This window comes from Fusarium vanettenii (genome assembly GCF_000151355.1).
Source record: "Fusarium vanettenii 77-13-4 chromosome 8 genomic scaffold NECHAsca_10_chr8_2_0, whole genome shotgun sequence".
NCBI classification, from domain to species: domain Eukaryota; kingdom Fungi; phylum Ascomycota; class Sordariomycetes; order Hypocreales; family Nectriaceae; genus Fusarium; species Fusarium vanettenii.
The window spans coordinates 275,365-291,452 of NW_003315874.1; the positions used below are offsets into that span (position 1 = coordinate 275,365).

At 52.7% G+C, this 16,088-nt stretch overlaps 4 protein-coding genes across 4 annotated transcripts; 2 read left to right on the forward strand and 2 right to left on the reverse strand.

Moving 5' to 3' along the window:
• The first annotated feature begins 119 nt into the window (after positions 1–119).
• On the forward strand, positions 120–1,680 carry NECHADRAFT_62701 (uncharacterized protein). Its single transcript, XM_003048658.1, has 4 exons — positions 120–166; positions 219–270; positions 323–1,145; positions 1,196–1,680. Exons 1-4 carry the CDS (start codon positions 145–147, stop codon positions 1,295–1,297), a joined length of 999 nt encoding a protein of 332 aa, XP_003048704.1. The 5' UTR covers positions 120–144; the 3' UTR covers positions 1,298–1,680.
• A 181-nt stretch (positions 1,681–1,861) lies between these two features.
• NECHADRAFT_70968 (uncharacterized protein) lies at positions 1,862–5,234 on the reverse strand (the record flags this gene model as incomplete). The annotated part of the gene is made up of 10 exons (XM_003048838.1): positions 1,862–2,267; positions 2,317–2,554; positions 2,663–2,780; positions 2,832–2,907; positions 2,958–3,651; positions 3,910–4,247; positions 4,390–4,504; positions 4,557–4,795; positions 4,844–4,962; positions 5,013–5,234. The coding sequence occupies 10 exons, from the start codon at positions 5,232–5,234 to the stop codon at positions 1,862–1,864; spliced, it is 2,565 nt and encodes an 854-aa protein (XP_003048884.1).
• Positions 5,235–7,497: 2,263 nt separating this feature from the next.
• On the reverse strand, positions 7,498–10,140 carry NECHADRAFT_47160 (uncharacterized protein; the record flags this gene model as incomplete). Its single annotated transcript, XM_003048839.1, has 3 exons — positions 7,498–7,757; positions 8,010–9,344; positions 9,417–10,140. Coding segments are annotated over 3 exons (2,319 nt in total), but the record flags the coding sequence as incomplete, so codon positions are not given.
• A 3,214-nt stretch (positions 10,141–13,354) lies between these two features.
• NECHADRAFT_101249 (uncharacterized protein) lies at positions 13,355–15,813 on the forward strand. The gene is made up of 3 exons (XM_003048659.1): positions 13,355–13,968; positions 14,073–14,718; positions 14,774–15,813. The coding sequence occupies exons 1-3, from the start codon at positions 13,951–13,953 to the stop codon at positions 15,622–15,624; spliced, it is 1,515 nt and encodes a 504-aa protein (XP_003048705.1). The 5' UTR covers positions 13,355–13,950; the 3' UTR covers positions 15,625–15,813.
• The last annotated feature ends 275 nt before the right edge of the window (positions 15,814–16,088 follow it).

Consider the following 16,088-nt stretch of genomic DNA (forward strand, 5'->3'; position numbering starts at 1 on the left):
CCCGCCGACCCCGCCAAAAGTGACGGGACTGGAGAGCTCTCACTGACTCACCAGCGTCAAAATCTCCCCTCCACCAAATCCAGACTTGGGAATATCATCATCCGCTCATAGAAGAGACGGCGACATCCTCTCCACGACCAAACAATGGCGACCGTCGAAGCAACCCGTGAGCTCATCCCTTCGATCCCTAGTTGTCATCATCCGCTAATACTCTGCAGCCGCCGCTCCGGCCGAGCAGCAGGACCAGCCATCTTCAACCTCCGACTTTGAGTGCGCCTCCCTAACTCTTACACCCTCCTCACCTCGCTGACAACCCCTCCAGCATCGTGTCGACCTACCGCGGCCTCCTCGAATCAGACCCCCACCTAACCAAGCCCGTCGCCGCCATCGAGTCCCTCATCGCGCTGCTAAACGCCCACCCCTCGACGACAGTCTTTGAGACTCTCGAGATGGTCAAGGTCCACTCTGACCGTCTCAAGGACTCTGTCGCCAACCCGGTACCCCTATCCGCCGGAACGGACCTCTTCTTGCAGTACCTCGTCTCGTCTCTACGCCAGCAGGACGGCAGCTTCGATGCGGTGCGACAGCATTTGCTCCGCAATGGCCGCCTCTTTGCGGCGAGGGCCAACGCCGCTCGTGAAGGTATTGCCGACGCAGGCTTTAGGCTCGTCCGCGAGGGGCAGTGCATTCTCACACACGGTGCCTCACGATCAGTCGTGGGAATCTTGGAGCGTGCGGTGCAGGAGCTCGGAGCTGCCAAGTTCAAGGTCATCTATGTTCGTGAAGAGACGCGCGTGGAGGAGAGTGACCGCGTCGTCCGTGAGCTCCGTGAAAAAGGTATCCCGGTTGCTGAGATTGCAGAGGCCTCGGTCGCCTACGTCATGGGTCTGCTGCGACAGGTCAACATGGTGATTGTCGGCGCCGAGGCCGTCACCTCCAACGGCGGCATCATTTCTCGTATGGGAACTCTGCAAATCTCCAAGTTGGCTGCTCAGGCTAGCGTGCCCTTTTATGTCGCTGTCGAAACGCACAAGTTTGCCCGCAAGTTTGTCATGGACCAACGAGACATTGGCTTCAAGCAGGACGTGCTCGACTTTTCCATCAGCACCAAGAGCAAGCAGCCCGTTGATGCTGTCGACTTTACAGTTGGTATCCCATTCTTTTGCTCTTTTTCAATTATCTGACAGATATATAGCCCCCTGATCTCATCTCCAAGCTCATCACAGAGAACGGGATTAAGCTTCCTGGCTACGTGTTTGAGCAGCTCCTCGATATCTACGGTAGCTTGAACAGCTGAGCAGCGCGGCTGAGGCAGACAAAACAACGCCGCGCCCACCTAGGCCGAGACAAGTGCTCGTCTTTGGGAGACGGGCCCTGTTAAAGACCCAGGGGGGTCGTGTCCAGCTCGCCGAGCCCTCATGATCACTCATGGTGTATCTCTATTGACCGCAAAGATTCAGCATCCAGGCAATGAAATGGCGTTCAGGATTAGTATAAGATTTGCTAGGGACTCTGGACAAAAGTTGGACCTATTAATGTGCTATGTTTACGAGAAGGGGTACCAAGGATGGAAAAGGTACACCACATCAATCTTTTGGTAGAGGAGTTCAAAAGCCACACTCTGAGGGGCCGATACTGGAACATAGATGATAAGAATACATTTGCTATCTCAAGTGAGTGACAATCTTCCCCTTCATCCCTAGGTACCTTAGGTATTGTGACAATCTGGACCTTGATAAAACACCGCCATGAAAGGAACACCACCAAAACAGCCAACCGACTACTAAAACAGTCGTTTATGACAAGAGAAACTCCAGGAACCTGCTCCCCATACCTCACTACCCCTGCTCCTAAATCAAACTTAGATATCACGAACAAGCCTGGCTCCAACCCACGCATAAGGGTAGTTCCTCTGATACCAGTTTACAAAGCTCGCACGTCCCGCAATGCGCGGGTGCGTAGCCCACGAACCGCCCAGAACAATGTTGTGCTTGCCGTCAAAGAAGTCGGTTGTGTACAAGGGATATAGCGACATAGGCTCGAAGCCCTCGTGTGGCTTGAGATTCGAGCTTGTCCACTCCCACACACCGCCCATCTCAGACTGACCGGCAAGCCTGTTGCCCTGGGATGTCACTGGCATGGGGTGCCAGTGACGGAAACCGACGTTGGCGTCGGCCAGGTCAAGGAACAGCTTCGAGGGGCTGTCCTTGGCCGATTCGGAAGATTGGGAAGGTGGTGTCTCCTCGACGCCATCATTGACAAGGTGACTATATGCATGTGAGTATTGAACCAAGAAGGGCTCATCAAGTTGCTTACCCATTAACTGCTGGCACCGTCTTTGAAAGGATCCGTTCCGCATCAGCCCTCTTCTGCTTGTTGACGTACGCATATATGCTCTTGGCCTCCTCAAAGGTAGGAATTCTTCCACCCATCCATGAGGCACAACCAGAAAGCTCATCATACGAAGCAAAGACGGGCCAGTCTAGAGCGTGCTTGAGGGGCACGAGCCCATAAACGGTTCGGACATACTTGCCCTCGAGAAACGAGTCTGGGACTTGGTTGCTAACATGGCCGTTCCCATTGGCATGTCCATTTGAGTGTCCGTTGGCGTGCCCATTAGAATGGCCGTTGAAATGACCATTAGAGTGACCATTGGTATGACCGTTCGAGTGACCGTTGGTATAACTGCCATTAGCACTCCCGTTCACTGTCTTGGATGGATCCCAAGACCACGATGCTGGCACGCTGTTGGTCTTGGTGCTGTATAGATATTGAGCGTACTACAATGCAAGTTAGAGACATATGGATGTACTGGCATTCTCAATCCATACCTCTTCGTTAGTGATGGGTCGCCCCTGAGCTTGAAAGGTGTGGACCTTGGCTTGCCGAGCTGGTTTCTCATTATCCCTGTAACATATTAGCTTTACGAGATGATCAGTAGAAGATATCTAACATACCAGCCAAAGTGACCAGAAGTATCGGTACAATCCTCAGGATCATCCATGCCCAATGTGATGGTTTGTTCAGGGACATTGAACCACTGGTTCGGCACTCTCGCCTCGTACGCCTGCTTAGCCATCTTCTCAAAGTTAGGCTGTGCCGTATGAGGCGGCGGTAGTGTTTTGTCGCTCTGTAGCATCATGTAGAGCAAAGTCTCGATGTGCATCAACTCATGTTCGAATCCGACCCAGATGGCCCTCGCAATGTGCCTAGGGATCTTGCTTGCGCCATCTCTATATAGGGCCTTCACTCGGGATCGCACTCTTCCCTGATACTCTATGATCTCTCCAACTGGAGGCCATTCATCAGGGATCTCAGAGTGCGTATGACATAGCTCGGGGTTGTCCACATCGGGGTCAATTCCGCGTTCAAAGATGGAATAGTAGTATGCGGGATCAGTTGGAGCTTGACCAGTAGTCTTGGTCAACTGAATGTCAAGGAAGGTCGGAATGTGACCGAGGTAAAAGATGCATGCGTTTCGAAGCTTGATGGGTTTCTCGTTGAGCTCCTCATGAGGAAGCATCCCTTGGGTCACTACATCCCATGCCTTCCACAAGGCCTCCCAGTCTTGGACTGCAGGAAGCGGCTCGGCGGCGTAGAGTGACGGAATCAAGCTGAATGGCATGGCGGACTTTTGCAACATGTGGAGGCCTAGATAGGTAGTTGTTAGTATCCATTCTGCCCAGTCTCTAAATATCTTGTTCTTGTTAAACCCCCCACGTCATCTAACAAACGAGACCTAGACTTGCCGACCCGGGCCACAAAGGGAAATACCAATATGCAGCCGTCGGGTCACTGGATGCATGTCTTGACCTGATTCGCGGGGTAGTCCGGGGCATGCACAACCCCAGGGGCCTCAAAATCCAGTTTCCGGGGTGGGAATATTGATCACGAGGAGATGCAACCTACCATACTCGTCTCCCCGACTCCAACGACCCATCTCGGTCAGGCCTGACTGGGCCCAGAGCGTCATTGTTTCCTCGTCTGAATACTTCAGGCTCTGCTCAATCTCAATTCGCTCATGTGGCATGACTCTCGATCCGAGGACATCGGTCGGGCGAGTGGGTGCAACAAAGGCTTGATGGCGGCCGCCTTCATCATCGTACACGTACTCGCCGATGACCCTCCATTCTTCCACCTTGAAGGCTTCTTCAGAAAGGAGTTCGTTGGCATGGGAAAGGCCGTTGAGGATGAATCTGTGTATTCTGTTAGTCCTGGAGAGCCGAGGTTGATTCATGATTGGCTTACTGATGGGTCAGCCCCTTGGAGTCTGTATAAAACTGTCGCATTAGCATTGCTCCCATGGCTGCTGCAAGTCATTACACACCGTTGTACGCATGGCTGAAACTTGGTTAGCGAGGCTGATTGTGAGGCGACGGTTTCACTTACTAGACCTTGGCTGGGTTATTGCAGGCATCGACACCTACGATCATGGAATCTGAAGGTCGGAGAACGTCCGCAAACCCTCCCAAGAAGGCTGCTGCTTCATCTCTGGAGAAATTGCCTGAGATGATGAATTAGTGGATAAAAATTCTCAGTTCTCATCAAAAACATACCGATACTGGATCCCAGATGAAGAATACACTTGGAGCGCCCGGTGAGGGAGGGATGCTTGAGCCATTCCCGTCCGTCATCATATGTGCCCAGCAGGCCGTGACACGACACATACTTGAAGTCGGGCACTTGTGCGAGGGTACGCTCGAGCTCTTTGCGAGAAAGATCCAATGCAAAGTACTGAATGGGCTTTGCGAGGTCCTCGAATGCTTGCAGAAGCAAACAAACCTTGCGTAGGTTCCTTGATCGTGTTAGAAGCGCGGTCGGCATACTGAGGGAATCAACTGACCCGCTTCCTAGCTCGATCACCATGGAGCCCTCAGGGATCTGCCTCGCAATCTCGGTGGACGACCGCTTCAACACCTCAATCTCATAGTTGGTCAAGTAATACTCATCCAGATACGTGATCTGGTTCAGTATAAGCAATGGTGAGTAGAATGGTCCTGACGAAAACATACATCCTCAAAGATCTGTAGTCCCTTCTCGTTGTATAAGAGGAGCGTGGGAAGCTTGCGGGGCCCATCTTCAGGGTTGAACTGGGAGATGATCTGATCCTTCAAGTTGATCTCAACATGCTCACCACGAATATCAATGATATCTGGCAGCGCCGGTGATGGCTTGCTCACCGCGGGCCTTGCCCCTTGAAAGACGGCCGGAGGCGCGTTGACGGAAGAAGGCATTGCAAAGCAAACGCAAATGACAACGAAACAGTGAGGACGCTTCAGCTCGGGACGGGACGTGCTAGGGATGTGGACTGATGGGAGCCAAGGTATTATATTTTATAACGCGCAACAAGACCAAGAGCAGAGGCGCATCCAAGGGCGTCGGCCTCGTCAGTAGTCCTCCCCTCCAACGCAGCTGCTCCGAGGTACCTGAGGATCTCTGCCTCCTGAGTGGAGAACATCTCGGACAACTCCTCATCCTTGGGGGCAAGGCGTCTGAGCCGAGCCAGCGGACACGGCCAAACAACGCGGGGGGGCGCCACACTATCCTTAGTTCAGTGAATCGTCATGATACCGAAGGGGCAACGATGAGAGTCTGAGCCAGGAACAGCGGTCCACTTGGAGGCGGTACATGGAAGGCCGGCTGGGCGCCGAAGAAAGCAAATCCACCTCCGTTCCGCAAGTGTCGGAGCGGTGGGAGGTGGAATCATATCTTGCCGGGCCTCTCACGGTGAACCATTTCGAAATAAGTTTGTCATGGACTGCAGCTCCAAACTTGCAAGCATCAGCGCTTGTGGAGAGAGAGTGGGAGAGGTTGGGAGCTGGCAAATCAGGACGTCATGAGCATCACGCCCCACGCCCCACGCGCGTGGGAGGCGATGCTGGGAAGAGCTCACGAGGCCAGCTCCGAGGTATCAGGCTTGCGGGATGTTTGATATTTGGGGGTGAGCGTCGAGCTCCCTGGGAAGGGAGGGATCGATGGTGCCGCGTCGCCTGGTTGGTGTCGGGGTATTTAAGATGATCAATGGCGCTCGCCTTCGCTGTTGTGTTGTGCATGGTGCTTCGGGACTTCAGCCTTATCTTGCGTGATAAAGGCGACTTACAGTTACCCCAGATATTCGAGATATGGGGGATCCGGGAGGTCGGTTCAGCTTGTATGGTACTGTACGCACGGTATCCCACATCCTGACCTCCTCATCTGCTCCAGCATTCCCGAAACCGACTGCACCATCTCCTGCAGAAGCCACGGTTACCTTGGCCGTCGTCCTCGCCGCACGCCCTGCCTGCGACATAAACCGGATTGTACGGGTCATGGACTGGAATCAAGTCGTCGTCCGAGGGTCGCACGTGGAACGGGGTTCGCCGATCTGGAGATAAGATTGCTCCTTGTTCTCTTGGTCGTCGAGTGGTCGTGTAGCTCCCCGCGAGGCTTCCGGCATGCGGACTGCAGACCCCTCTGTGCGCTCCTGGACCATCCACTAGGGGTGCTTGATTTGGAAGCATCTGACAAGGGGTAAGCACTTCTGGGCTTGGTGACATGCATTTGCCCAGTCTTGGCAAGTCTGACTTGATGCCGACGTCATATGCTCTGTGCTGAGCTCTTCTCGTTGGTTTCACAAGCTGAGCTAGAGGCTGTTGTGCAACCACCCAGCTCCCCGAGAATGGTGGGCGAGAGCGCCTGGAAGGAATGCTATCCCACGTCCAAGAGACCCGCCCGCATGGCCTCAGTTTTCTCGATGATCCGGCAGGTTTTGCCGACTGTATGCGTACCGGCCCGGCCTTGCTCGTGTGAGCAGTACCAAAACGCTGAGATGATTGTCAATTGCCGTCATCTTGTTCGTTGAAGCCGTTACCGTAAGCCCATCAATGGGTCGACACGGACGATGGAGTCAAATGCTGTGCATGCCTAGATTGTATATCCCTGACCGCAGCGTGGGGGTGGCTATGAAAACAACTCAAAAGAAGGCTGGCTGTCTTTCTTTGTTTGTCCGCGGGTTGACAGTGAAGGAGGCAAGATGAGGCATCCCATGATTTGTTTGCCCGGTTAGGTATCCCATCGGTTCCTGCCTGCTGGGGCAATTCGGCGAGCTCCTGCTTGCTGCAGTAGCATGGGTAGCTCCTGCCTCGTCCTGTTCTTCTTTCACAACTTTCCATACATCAACCTCCACCCTCAAATCATCTATTTTATCAGTCTAAACACCATACATACCCAAATCACTCCAAGGACCATGCAATCTTCGTTTTGGATGTCTCGCTAATTCAGTCATGCCTCCAACGCCTCCCAATTCATGCATCTATTCAAACCAGCTTCCAAAATCCCAGCAGAATTCCACACCATACATTTCTTTTCCATCCCAACGCATAAGTCTTGCATGCATCCCAGACATACCGACTCCTCTGGTTTCCGGATTCCCATGACGAATTCGTTACATCTGTTTTGGTCGTTAAAGCCTCCCTGAGCCTTGTCTATCCAGAAACACCATCCCAAGTCCAAGTCTGTTTAGGGGATCCCAATTCCCAATGAGCCCGCACCCGCAAACTCTTCCAAGTCATTCAATATCTTCCCGATTCGTTGCGACTCGATCATTTCAAGCTTCTCCATCGAAAATTCCGGAATTTTTTGCTGAAGGAGGCCTTCGTCAAGGCCTGGCAGTACCAGTTGGCTTTCCGACAACGAAGGCTTGCCTGCACCACCCATAGGGGCTGCCTTGGCAGATAGCCCTTCTCCTCGATGTTCCAAGACAACTGGGGGTGATTCAGCTAATCCGGATCGTAGTCCAGCTGAACTCCCCATGGCTGAAAACGATAATGCAGGGCTGATGTTGGGGCCATGAGTGTAGCTCGACACCCCCTGATTATCTTCTAGCGCGCCCATCGAACGAACAGGTTCCCAGCTGCTACCACGCGACCTGTCAGACCCTTCGTCATGTTGAGATCGATGTCCATCATCCGAGGGTGATTGAGGAGACGCTTTGTCCGCTTTTGTGTACGACTCATTCATGCCAGTATCACCAACAGGTCGTATACTCAATCGCCTAACCCCAAAGGAAGGGTTGGACATGGGGTCGGTGTTGTTAGCCTGTTGATTGAAATGGTTCTTTGCATCCACAAAGTACTGGTTTAATTCTTCCAGGTATGTCAAGTAATTTTGTGCCACCGGAAGATACTTCGTCAGCTTGTGCAGTGCCTGACAAGACGTCCTTGTTGTCGCGCCTTCAAGCACACTGGTGCTCTCATCCATGTCCCGTTCAATGCTTTCCGAAACTGCCATGCGTTGTTGAATATCCATGCTGGGGAATTGATGGGCGTATACAGCCATAAAGCCGGATAGCCATACGGCAAACACGGTCAAGCATGATTGAGGAAGTTTGTCCTTGCAGATTTCAACCAGATCCAGGATATCTCGGGACGCTCGGAAGACATTGTCAGCAACTTCTTCCCAAAGCTGGCCCCGTGCTTGATCTTGTGCACTCGCAAGGGGTCCTTGTGGTCTGCCACAGCGGATGGGCAGAAATGGAAGATACTCTCGGTTAAGGATGATATGGCACATCGAAGATAGCATATGCAATGATACATACGTATTCGTAGCTTGGTGATTATCATGGCGGTAATAGTTTTGACGTGACAGCGTGAATGTGTCCGGGAGGTCCTTATGAAATCGATCCAATCTGTCTCTCAGCCGGTAGAATGTCGATCGGCTATCCCACGGCGATGCGGTTTCTTGCGAGCGGCCACCCGCCGTACTGTAGTGGGAAATATCGCTCCATATCTCAACCAACTGCACAAATCGGCTCAAGGTACTGTCGTCGTTGACTTTTCGTGAAACAGATTCTTCCGGGCATCTTAGATAGCCTGTGTAAACATCCAAAGCAAGGTCGAACGCCATCTCTGAGCATGGCAGTTGTATCCCAATGCTCTCCAGGGGCATGCTCATGGTCCGCTCGCTGCCGCAGGCCATCATGCGATCAAGAACCAGACAACTGTACATGGTGCGTCTTCGAGACTCCCTTATGATCCCAATTTCAGATGACCTCGTTCGAGATTCATTGGCCACGGCGGCGCGAGCTTCTCGTATCCTCATAATGTGATCGTCAAGGCCAAGTTTGAGGAGTTTTGCCATCCGTATTGCAACACCAACATACATCCAAGCGCTAGAGTTACTAAACGTGTGGCGTTGACTCCACTCGAATAGTCCTAGCATCAGAAATGCCTGGACTCTTTCCACAGTGACAACGGTCATGGCTGTTCTCAGGGGGCCAATTGCAGTCGTGAGGGCATTGGCGAAGAACTCAGAGGCGGCCATGGGGTCGGGGTTGTGTTGCAATGTCCGTGGCCGCACGTTCCCGCCTTGTTGGCTTGACAGGTGTGTCACGTACTTGACGAGGTCCGTATGAAAGCGAGCCGTGAGGGTGAGGATACCAAGAAGAACCAGGTTCAGCTCGGACGAATGGTGCTGTTTCTGGCCTTGTCTGCGACTCGTTTTCTCCTTCAAAGTTGGGAGATGAATGAAAGACAGCTCAGTCGCGAAATGTTGCTTATAGATGGCAAATAGCTGATCCCACAACTCTATCGTTAGAAATGGGTAGGCGAGAATATCTTCGGCGTAGGCTGTGGATTTTGTACTGTCGAAACCAGGTGCTTCGTCCATTTTCCTTGCCCTCTTCCTTTCGTGAGGGCCATCCTTCTCTTGCCTTCCGCTTGCTGGAGGCTCAATTCTTTTGGGAGCAAGAGATGTGGCCTCCGGGTACTGGCACTGGTGGCCTCCCTTGATACAAGTATCACAGGGACTGTTACCGCCATCATTGTCGCACTTAATTTTCGATCTGCGGCATCTCAGACAAGCAATGCTAGACCTCATCGGCTGCCTCGTTTTCGAAGTCTTCTTTCCCTCTCTGGCACTTGAGTGAGAAATAGGTCGATGATCGTCGGTATAGCCCCCGGTTGGCTCGAAACCGCCGACATCAGACCTGGTTTGTCCGTCCAGGAAACCAACCCGATGTGAGGCCGGCGGAGTGGCCTCGGGGGCAGAAGAAAGCACCGCGATTTTGCGCTTCGGAGTTGACTGGTTCGAGGATGCGTTGGACAGCTCATCAGCCTCGGGGTCCGCAGGCGAAAGTATTGACTGGATGCGAAGTTGAGAAGCTATTTTGGCGATGTTGGGCTCTGAACAAGAACCCAGTGTGATCTCAAAATTCAAGAGAAGGAGAAACAATCCCCGAAGAAGTCACTACCCGTTGAGTCAAAGTCGCCCGTAAAGACCACTGATCGAGTTGGAGAGCAGATGCGAACTCCACAGATATAAGTCCAAATATCGTAATCGATGATCGAATGACCAAACCGATCAAATCAACAACTTCTAGTTTCCGCGGGAGGAGGTCGCAAGTTGAACCGAGCCAGTGTTGCGAGCCTGGACGATACAGTCGACTGCCCAGTCTCTCGAGTGTACTGGACGGAGCGATCAAGTTCGAGGAAAGCTTCACCTGGTTCTGCTTTCAGGAACGCATTGTGGCGACAGCAGGGTCAGTTTTCTGGCGAAAAGCAACTACTCTTGGCCGAGATGGTAATTCAGTAACGTCGAAGGTAAGCCAAAGGCAGAACTGCTCAAGAAGAAGCCGATGAAAGGGAACTACAGACGAAACTTCCGAGCCGACCGCTAGGTTCTCAGGCCCGACTTATTAGTTGTCATGCCTGGCCCACCGCCTCCCGCTTAATTGCCTACTGTGCTCGGCATGTACCAGGCTTCAGACCTCATAGCACGTTGGCTACAATGCGCACGCCCTCCTGGTCTCCCTAGGTACCTGAAGATGGTAAACCTTGGCGAGTAATCTGCATGCCAGGCGTGTGGGAGAGCTGGGTAAGGGGATAGGAGCCGCTAACGAAGCGATCCATCTTGTCTCCGATGGTTGACCCCACAGTAGAAACCAACAGAGCTCAATTTGAAGTCCGCATGTCTCTGCCGTGCCGCTTCCTTGTGTGCGCCGAAGGGCGTGGCTAGCTAGACCAGTTCGTCCGTTGAAGCCGTGGCCGTGGCAGCAGGGAAGTCTGGTCCCTGAGCAGGGGCTCGCGGTGTCCACCACGCGGGTAGGTCCCGCAGCTCGGTGGGCATGGTGAGCGCGAGATGTGTCCAGACATCACGGCCCAAACAACGGCCCATGCTCGCTATTTGGGTTGGTACGGGAGGGAATGCCGCCGGCTAGATCCAAGGCCTAACTTGGTAGAAGATGTTAGCCAACCAGATCACCCGCAAATATAGACCAAGCATGTCGTATGATTGCTGTGCAATAGCTGTTGTTTTCTCAACGAAGACCACCAAAACATATCCAAAACCGCCAGCCACGAGGTTGAAAGTGGTCGTGCCATCGGGAGGCAAGCCGACGCCTCATCCGATGGCTACGCCTCGGTGTGAGTAAACCAACCACGCTGAGCAAGGCATCCGATTTCGCAATAGCATGAGCCACTACGTAATGATGGGGTAAAACGTACCAGTTATCGTCACGAAGAGCTTCTGTCCTGTGGTCAAATCTGGGGCTGACTTAAGTTTTGACACCCCTCGGTGCAATATCCGAGGCCGCCGCCGGCCGTTTTCCCCAGCGTTCCGGTGGGGGTTGATTCTCCTAACTAATTGACGTGCACTGGGCGGGCCCCAAGATCGACTCTCGACCTTTTCCGAGCATGGAGAAGGGAATCTGGGAGGCTAGGAGCAGACAAGACGTGCAGTAGTGGACGCATCAGCGTGTATCCATACTTCCTTTTCTAGCATCCATGCGCTCATGACGGCAGGCAGAGAGATGAGAGTCGGGTGCTAAATCGCCTTGGCGTTGAGAGCCAAGAGATGGCTGTACTCCCAACTTGTGCGCCACTGCATCCCTACTACGAACAACGTAGTAATGAGGGATTGACTCGTGATGATGAAACCAGGAACCATTATATGGACGACCCTACGAGGACTCCCTATTCGGAAACGCCAAGGGCAGCCAGGGGAGCGACAGGCATGCGGAAGAGGGCGTTGTCATTAGTTTCCTTGGCGATCGTGCAATTGTCCAACTGCGCTCGGGCCTTGATAGAGCGACTGATGAAGGGATTGTCAGACAGTCGATTTAGGTATGCATGCAATAGGGCTGCATGTAAGTTGTCGCTGATGTTTCGTCGGGGTTTCCGCCAGTAGCAGCGCCGTGACTTGAGCATCTCGGGCGATTGGATAGCACAGCACTTGCAGAGCCTCACACTCCTCTCCAGCGACATCGGCGAGTTTCCAGTCTCGATGATGTGGATGGACATCGAGATCATGTGGAACCTGTTAGTGGCACGATTCTGACCAAAAGGATGGACCCGCGTGGGCTTCGTAGAGCAGCTCTCCCAGTACAATTCGAGACCAGTAAAAGGTCAAATGGTAATTGAAGCCTCGGGACGCAATTCAATAACACGATGCAAAGGGGAGGGGCGTATTCGATCATCAGACATCGTTGCTCATATTGTGTCGGATGGTGCACCGTAGCGTGCAGTCAAGTTACGGCGCAAGGAGCTGTAACCGGCAGCTGAAGTGAGAGCGGCGGCAATTGTAAGAATGCGTATGTAACACAGCCAACCATGACTAGAAGTCAAAAGATGGGTCCTGGTTCCGAAAAACTGGTAAACAAATGAATGTTCAATGAAGTTGTATGTAATTGTTAGTGATAAAAAGTTCCATCGTAAGGTCCCATCGTTTTACGGAGACACACGTGGTTCGTGACCGCGCCTGCCTCCTTTTAGAAAGGATCAATTCTTGGAGGAAGGCACAAATGAAGCTAAAAAGCCTTCGAGGAAGGTGAAAGGAGAGCGTTTACAACTTCATCAGTATGGAACATCCCGGGCATCCATCCAATTTACAGCAATCTACCCAGTTTCTACTCGGCTGCTGACTGTCGAATCCCTGGTTTATGGATCCATGGATCCCAAGTGACTCCATCGTCTTCCGTTTTTCCATTTCTCTCACATCATAGATTTCTACTTAGGAGATGTTCTCATCATCCCCTACAGTCACGACGACAATCCACTTCCTGGAAGACCACCGTCCATCTCGGTTGAATAGCCAGACACCGCCAGAGCCTTGTTGACAACAGGCAACGACTAGCATCCAACTCCAAGCGAAAAGTTACCTCACGGCGAACCCCCACAGACAGCCCAACTCCCACGGATATGCCGAGGATAGATCCCTGTATCCCGCCTCTTTACGACAGCATGCAGTGACATGTTGGTATGGACATGGACCCGACCGAGAGTGCCAAGCTGTCCCCGAGCGGGCTGGCTGTCACCGGGCAAACTATAACAGGTATGGCCGTTTAAGCTTAACTGCTTCGCCCTGCCGCACACGCAATCTCAAGCTGTTCAGCTTGCCAGGTCAACAACTTTTTTTTGTTGATTTTCCCAAGACACGGCAAGAAAAGAATGGTCTCGACGCACATTACGTACGTGATCAACTTTGATAAAGATGGTGCCAGAGCAAGCACTTCGACATTATTCGCTCATATTCCGGTGGCGGCACCCTCAATGGATTGCGCCCACCAATGAATGACGTCGCCCCCTCCCAGAGGCCTCACAACTCGCAGCTCACCACACGCATAAGCGCCGACAGGCGCCCTACTGCTTGACCATGATGGATATTTTGCGACCAACGTCCCCGTTGCGACAATTTCGTACCCTTCTCTCGAATAGACCGCCTGCAACAGCCGCCGTATCATAAGCTATTTCTTTAACAGTTTAACGCATTGCTGCTGTGTTGCCGCGCATCGCGCTTGTCAGGCACCATCTCTGGCCTGAGCGCCGTCATAAAACCAACCCCTCCATCTCTAACTTCGCGAGTTCCAAGCTTGGGACACTCTCCTACCCCTTCCTTGTTTTTAACAACCTGTCCCTTCTTCCTCAAAGAATCTGTATACGAATCTCTGTATTGGAAGATTACGAGAGCTCAGCAAACATGGCTTCGGGACACAACGTAAGTCAACCTCACTTCCAGTTATCCCATCATGGTATCCGTCCATGACGTCTGTAATTCGCCCTCCCTTAGCGCCCCTTTCGTACTAACACAGGCTTGATCAGGATCCAAAGCTCCTCTACGCTGTGGAGGGCATCAACGCCTACCACATCTCTAATGGCAAGGAGCGATCTCTCACCCGTTCGGGGCCGCAGACCTTGTCACTGCTCATGGTCCCGACCTCGTCGGGCTTTGTTGAGCCCTCAGGGGTTGGCTCCGACGGCGAAGAGGATTTCTACCTTCATCTACACCTCCCTCCCGAGCTCGACCTCCCCTTGCCTGCCACGACTCAGATCTACCACCAACCACCTAAGAGCTACCTGATCCCCCGCTGGGATCTCGGCCCCGATAGCGGCGCCTTCACTCGGATCGAGTTCCCGTCCCTCGACAGCAGATCAGGTGTCCAAGAGGACGTCGATACCTTTGAGACTATCCTCGCCCAGTGTACCGCTTTCCTCGAGAGAGCTCCTGCGCCCCAACCGAGAGACTCCAAGGCGGCCCTAGCCAAGGAGCGCGAGGCTACTGGCGAAGAGCTCCCTGCCTACAATCCGGCCAATTACAACCCAGGGGAGGCCTACGTTCAGGGCAGCCATAGTTCTCATGCCGGAGGTCGAATTGTGCTTGTCGATGAGGAAGATGGTAGTGTCATCGGAGAACTTACCGATACGTACCAGGTGGTTGAAGACAGCAAGGTCCGCCCAGGCTCCAAGGGTATGCGAAAAAGTCCTTCGGCATGATGTTTGTGCTTCTACTAACATATTTCCAGAACCCGTTGAGATTTCTTTTCCTGCGGATGGTGGCCAGAACATTTCTGTGCAGCCTGTTTCGCAGGCATACATGGAGATGGACATACACCCCGCCTACAAAAAGTCGACGATAGTCAACAGCGCCACCAAGGCATCCCGGCTTATCGTTACGACATCGGATGTCGTCTCCAGGACGTTGCAGAGCCAGGCTGACAGCTTCACAAAGAACACCAAGCCAAATGCCAAGCCTGTCACGTTTGCTCCATCTACTCATGACCGCATTCGTTGCATCAACAACATCTCGGATAGAGCAGCTACCTTTTCATCTTCGACAGTTGGTACGATCGGAAATCTAGCTCAGAACTTGGGCGCAAGCGTTACTCGCCGTAAGGATGGACGGGCCAGAGGCTTTGACAAGGACGGGAACGCCATCGACACGTACAAGCCCGGTATGCTCAACAAGAGCTTGATGGCCTTCAACACGGTTGTTGACGGTATCGAACAAGCCGGCCGCAACCTGCTTACAGGAACGTCGTCTAGCGTGACCACAGTGGTTGGTCATCGCTGGGGCGCTGAGGCCGGCGAGGTATCGCGACATCTGGGAGGCGGCTTCAAGAACGTGGGACTTGTCTACATTGACGTGACTGGAGTCTCACGTCGCGCTATTCTCAAGAGTGTTGCCAAGGGTATGGTTGTTGGAAAGGTCAAGGGAGGCGGTGAGATCATCGTGGGGGGTACGGAGAGCAACGCCGAGCTCATTGCTGCCCGAGATGGAAACGGAAAGGGTGCGCATAGCACTTATGGGGATAACGTGAGCATTGCCAGCGGCTACGATCCCAACGGCAAGAGGCCAGCCAAGGGTCCTTTCTGAGGGAACATTATGACGGTCAACATGATGGTCAGATTGGGAGGATATTCTTCTTTTGCTGCGATAATGAAGGGTAAAGATCCAAGAATTGGTGTTGGTGGGAAACCCAGTTGCATGCGAGCCTACCTATGGATTTCTTAATGGCAGTTTCTAAGAAACTCGAGAATTGAGCTAATTATTATCCTTCTGAACACGTTCTTAAAACGGGTGCCTGTCTTGAACTATCAAGTGATACCCCTTGTTTTCATGTTCTTTGCAGTTGTTGTTCCATGTGTCAAAGATGCCATGAGCATGAAGCTCAATTTGACGTCACGTGTGATCGCGGGGCAGTCGCAAACTAACCGCGTCGCCAAGATAACTTTAACCTTGGACAACTTGGAGACACAGCCCGTTCGGAACATAAGGCGGGATGATATGGCCAGGTGCTTTTTAGGTCTATTAAAGGAGTAAAGAATTGTCTTTCAAAT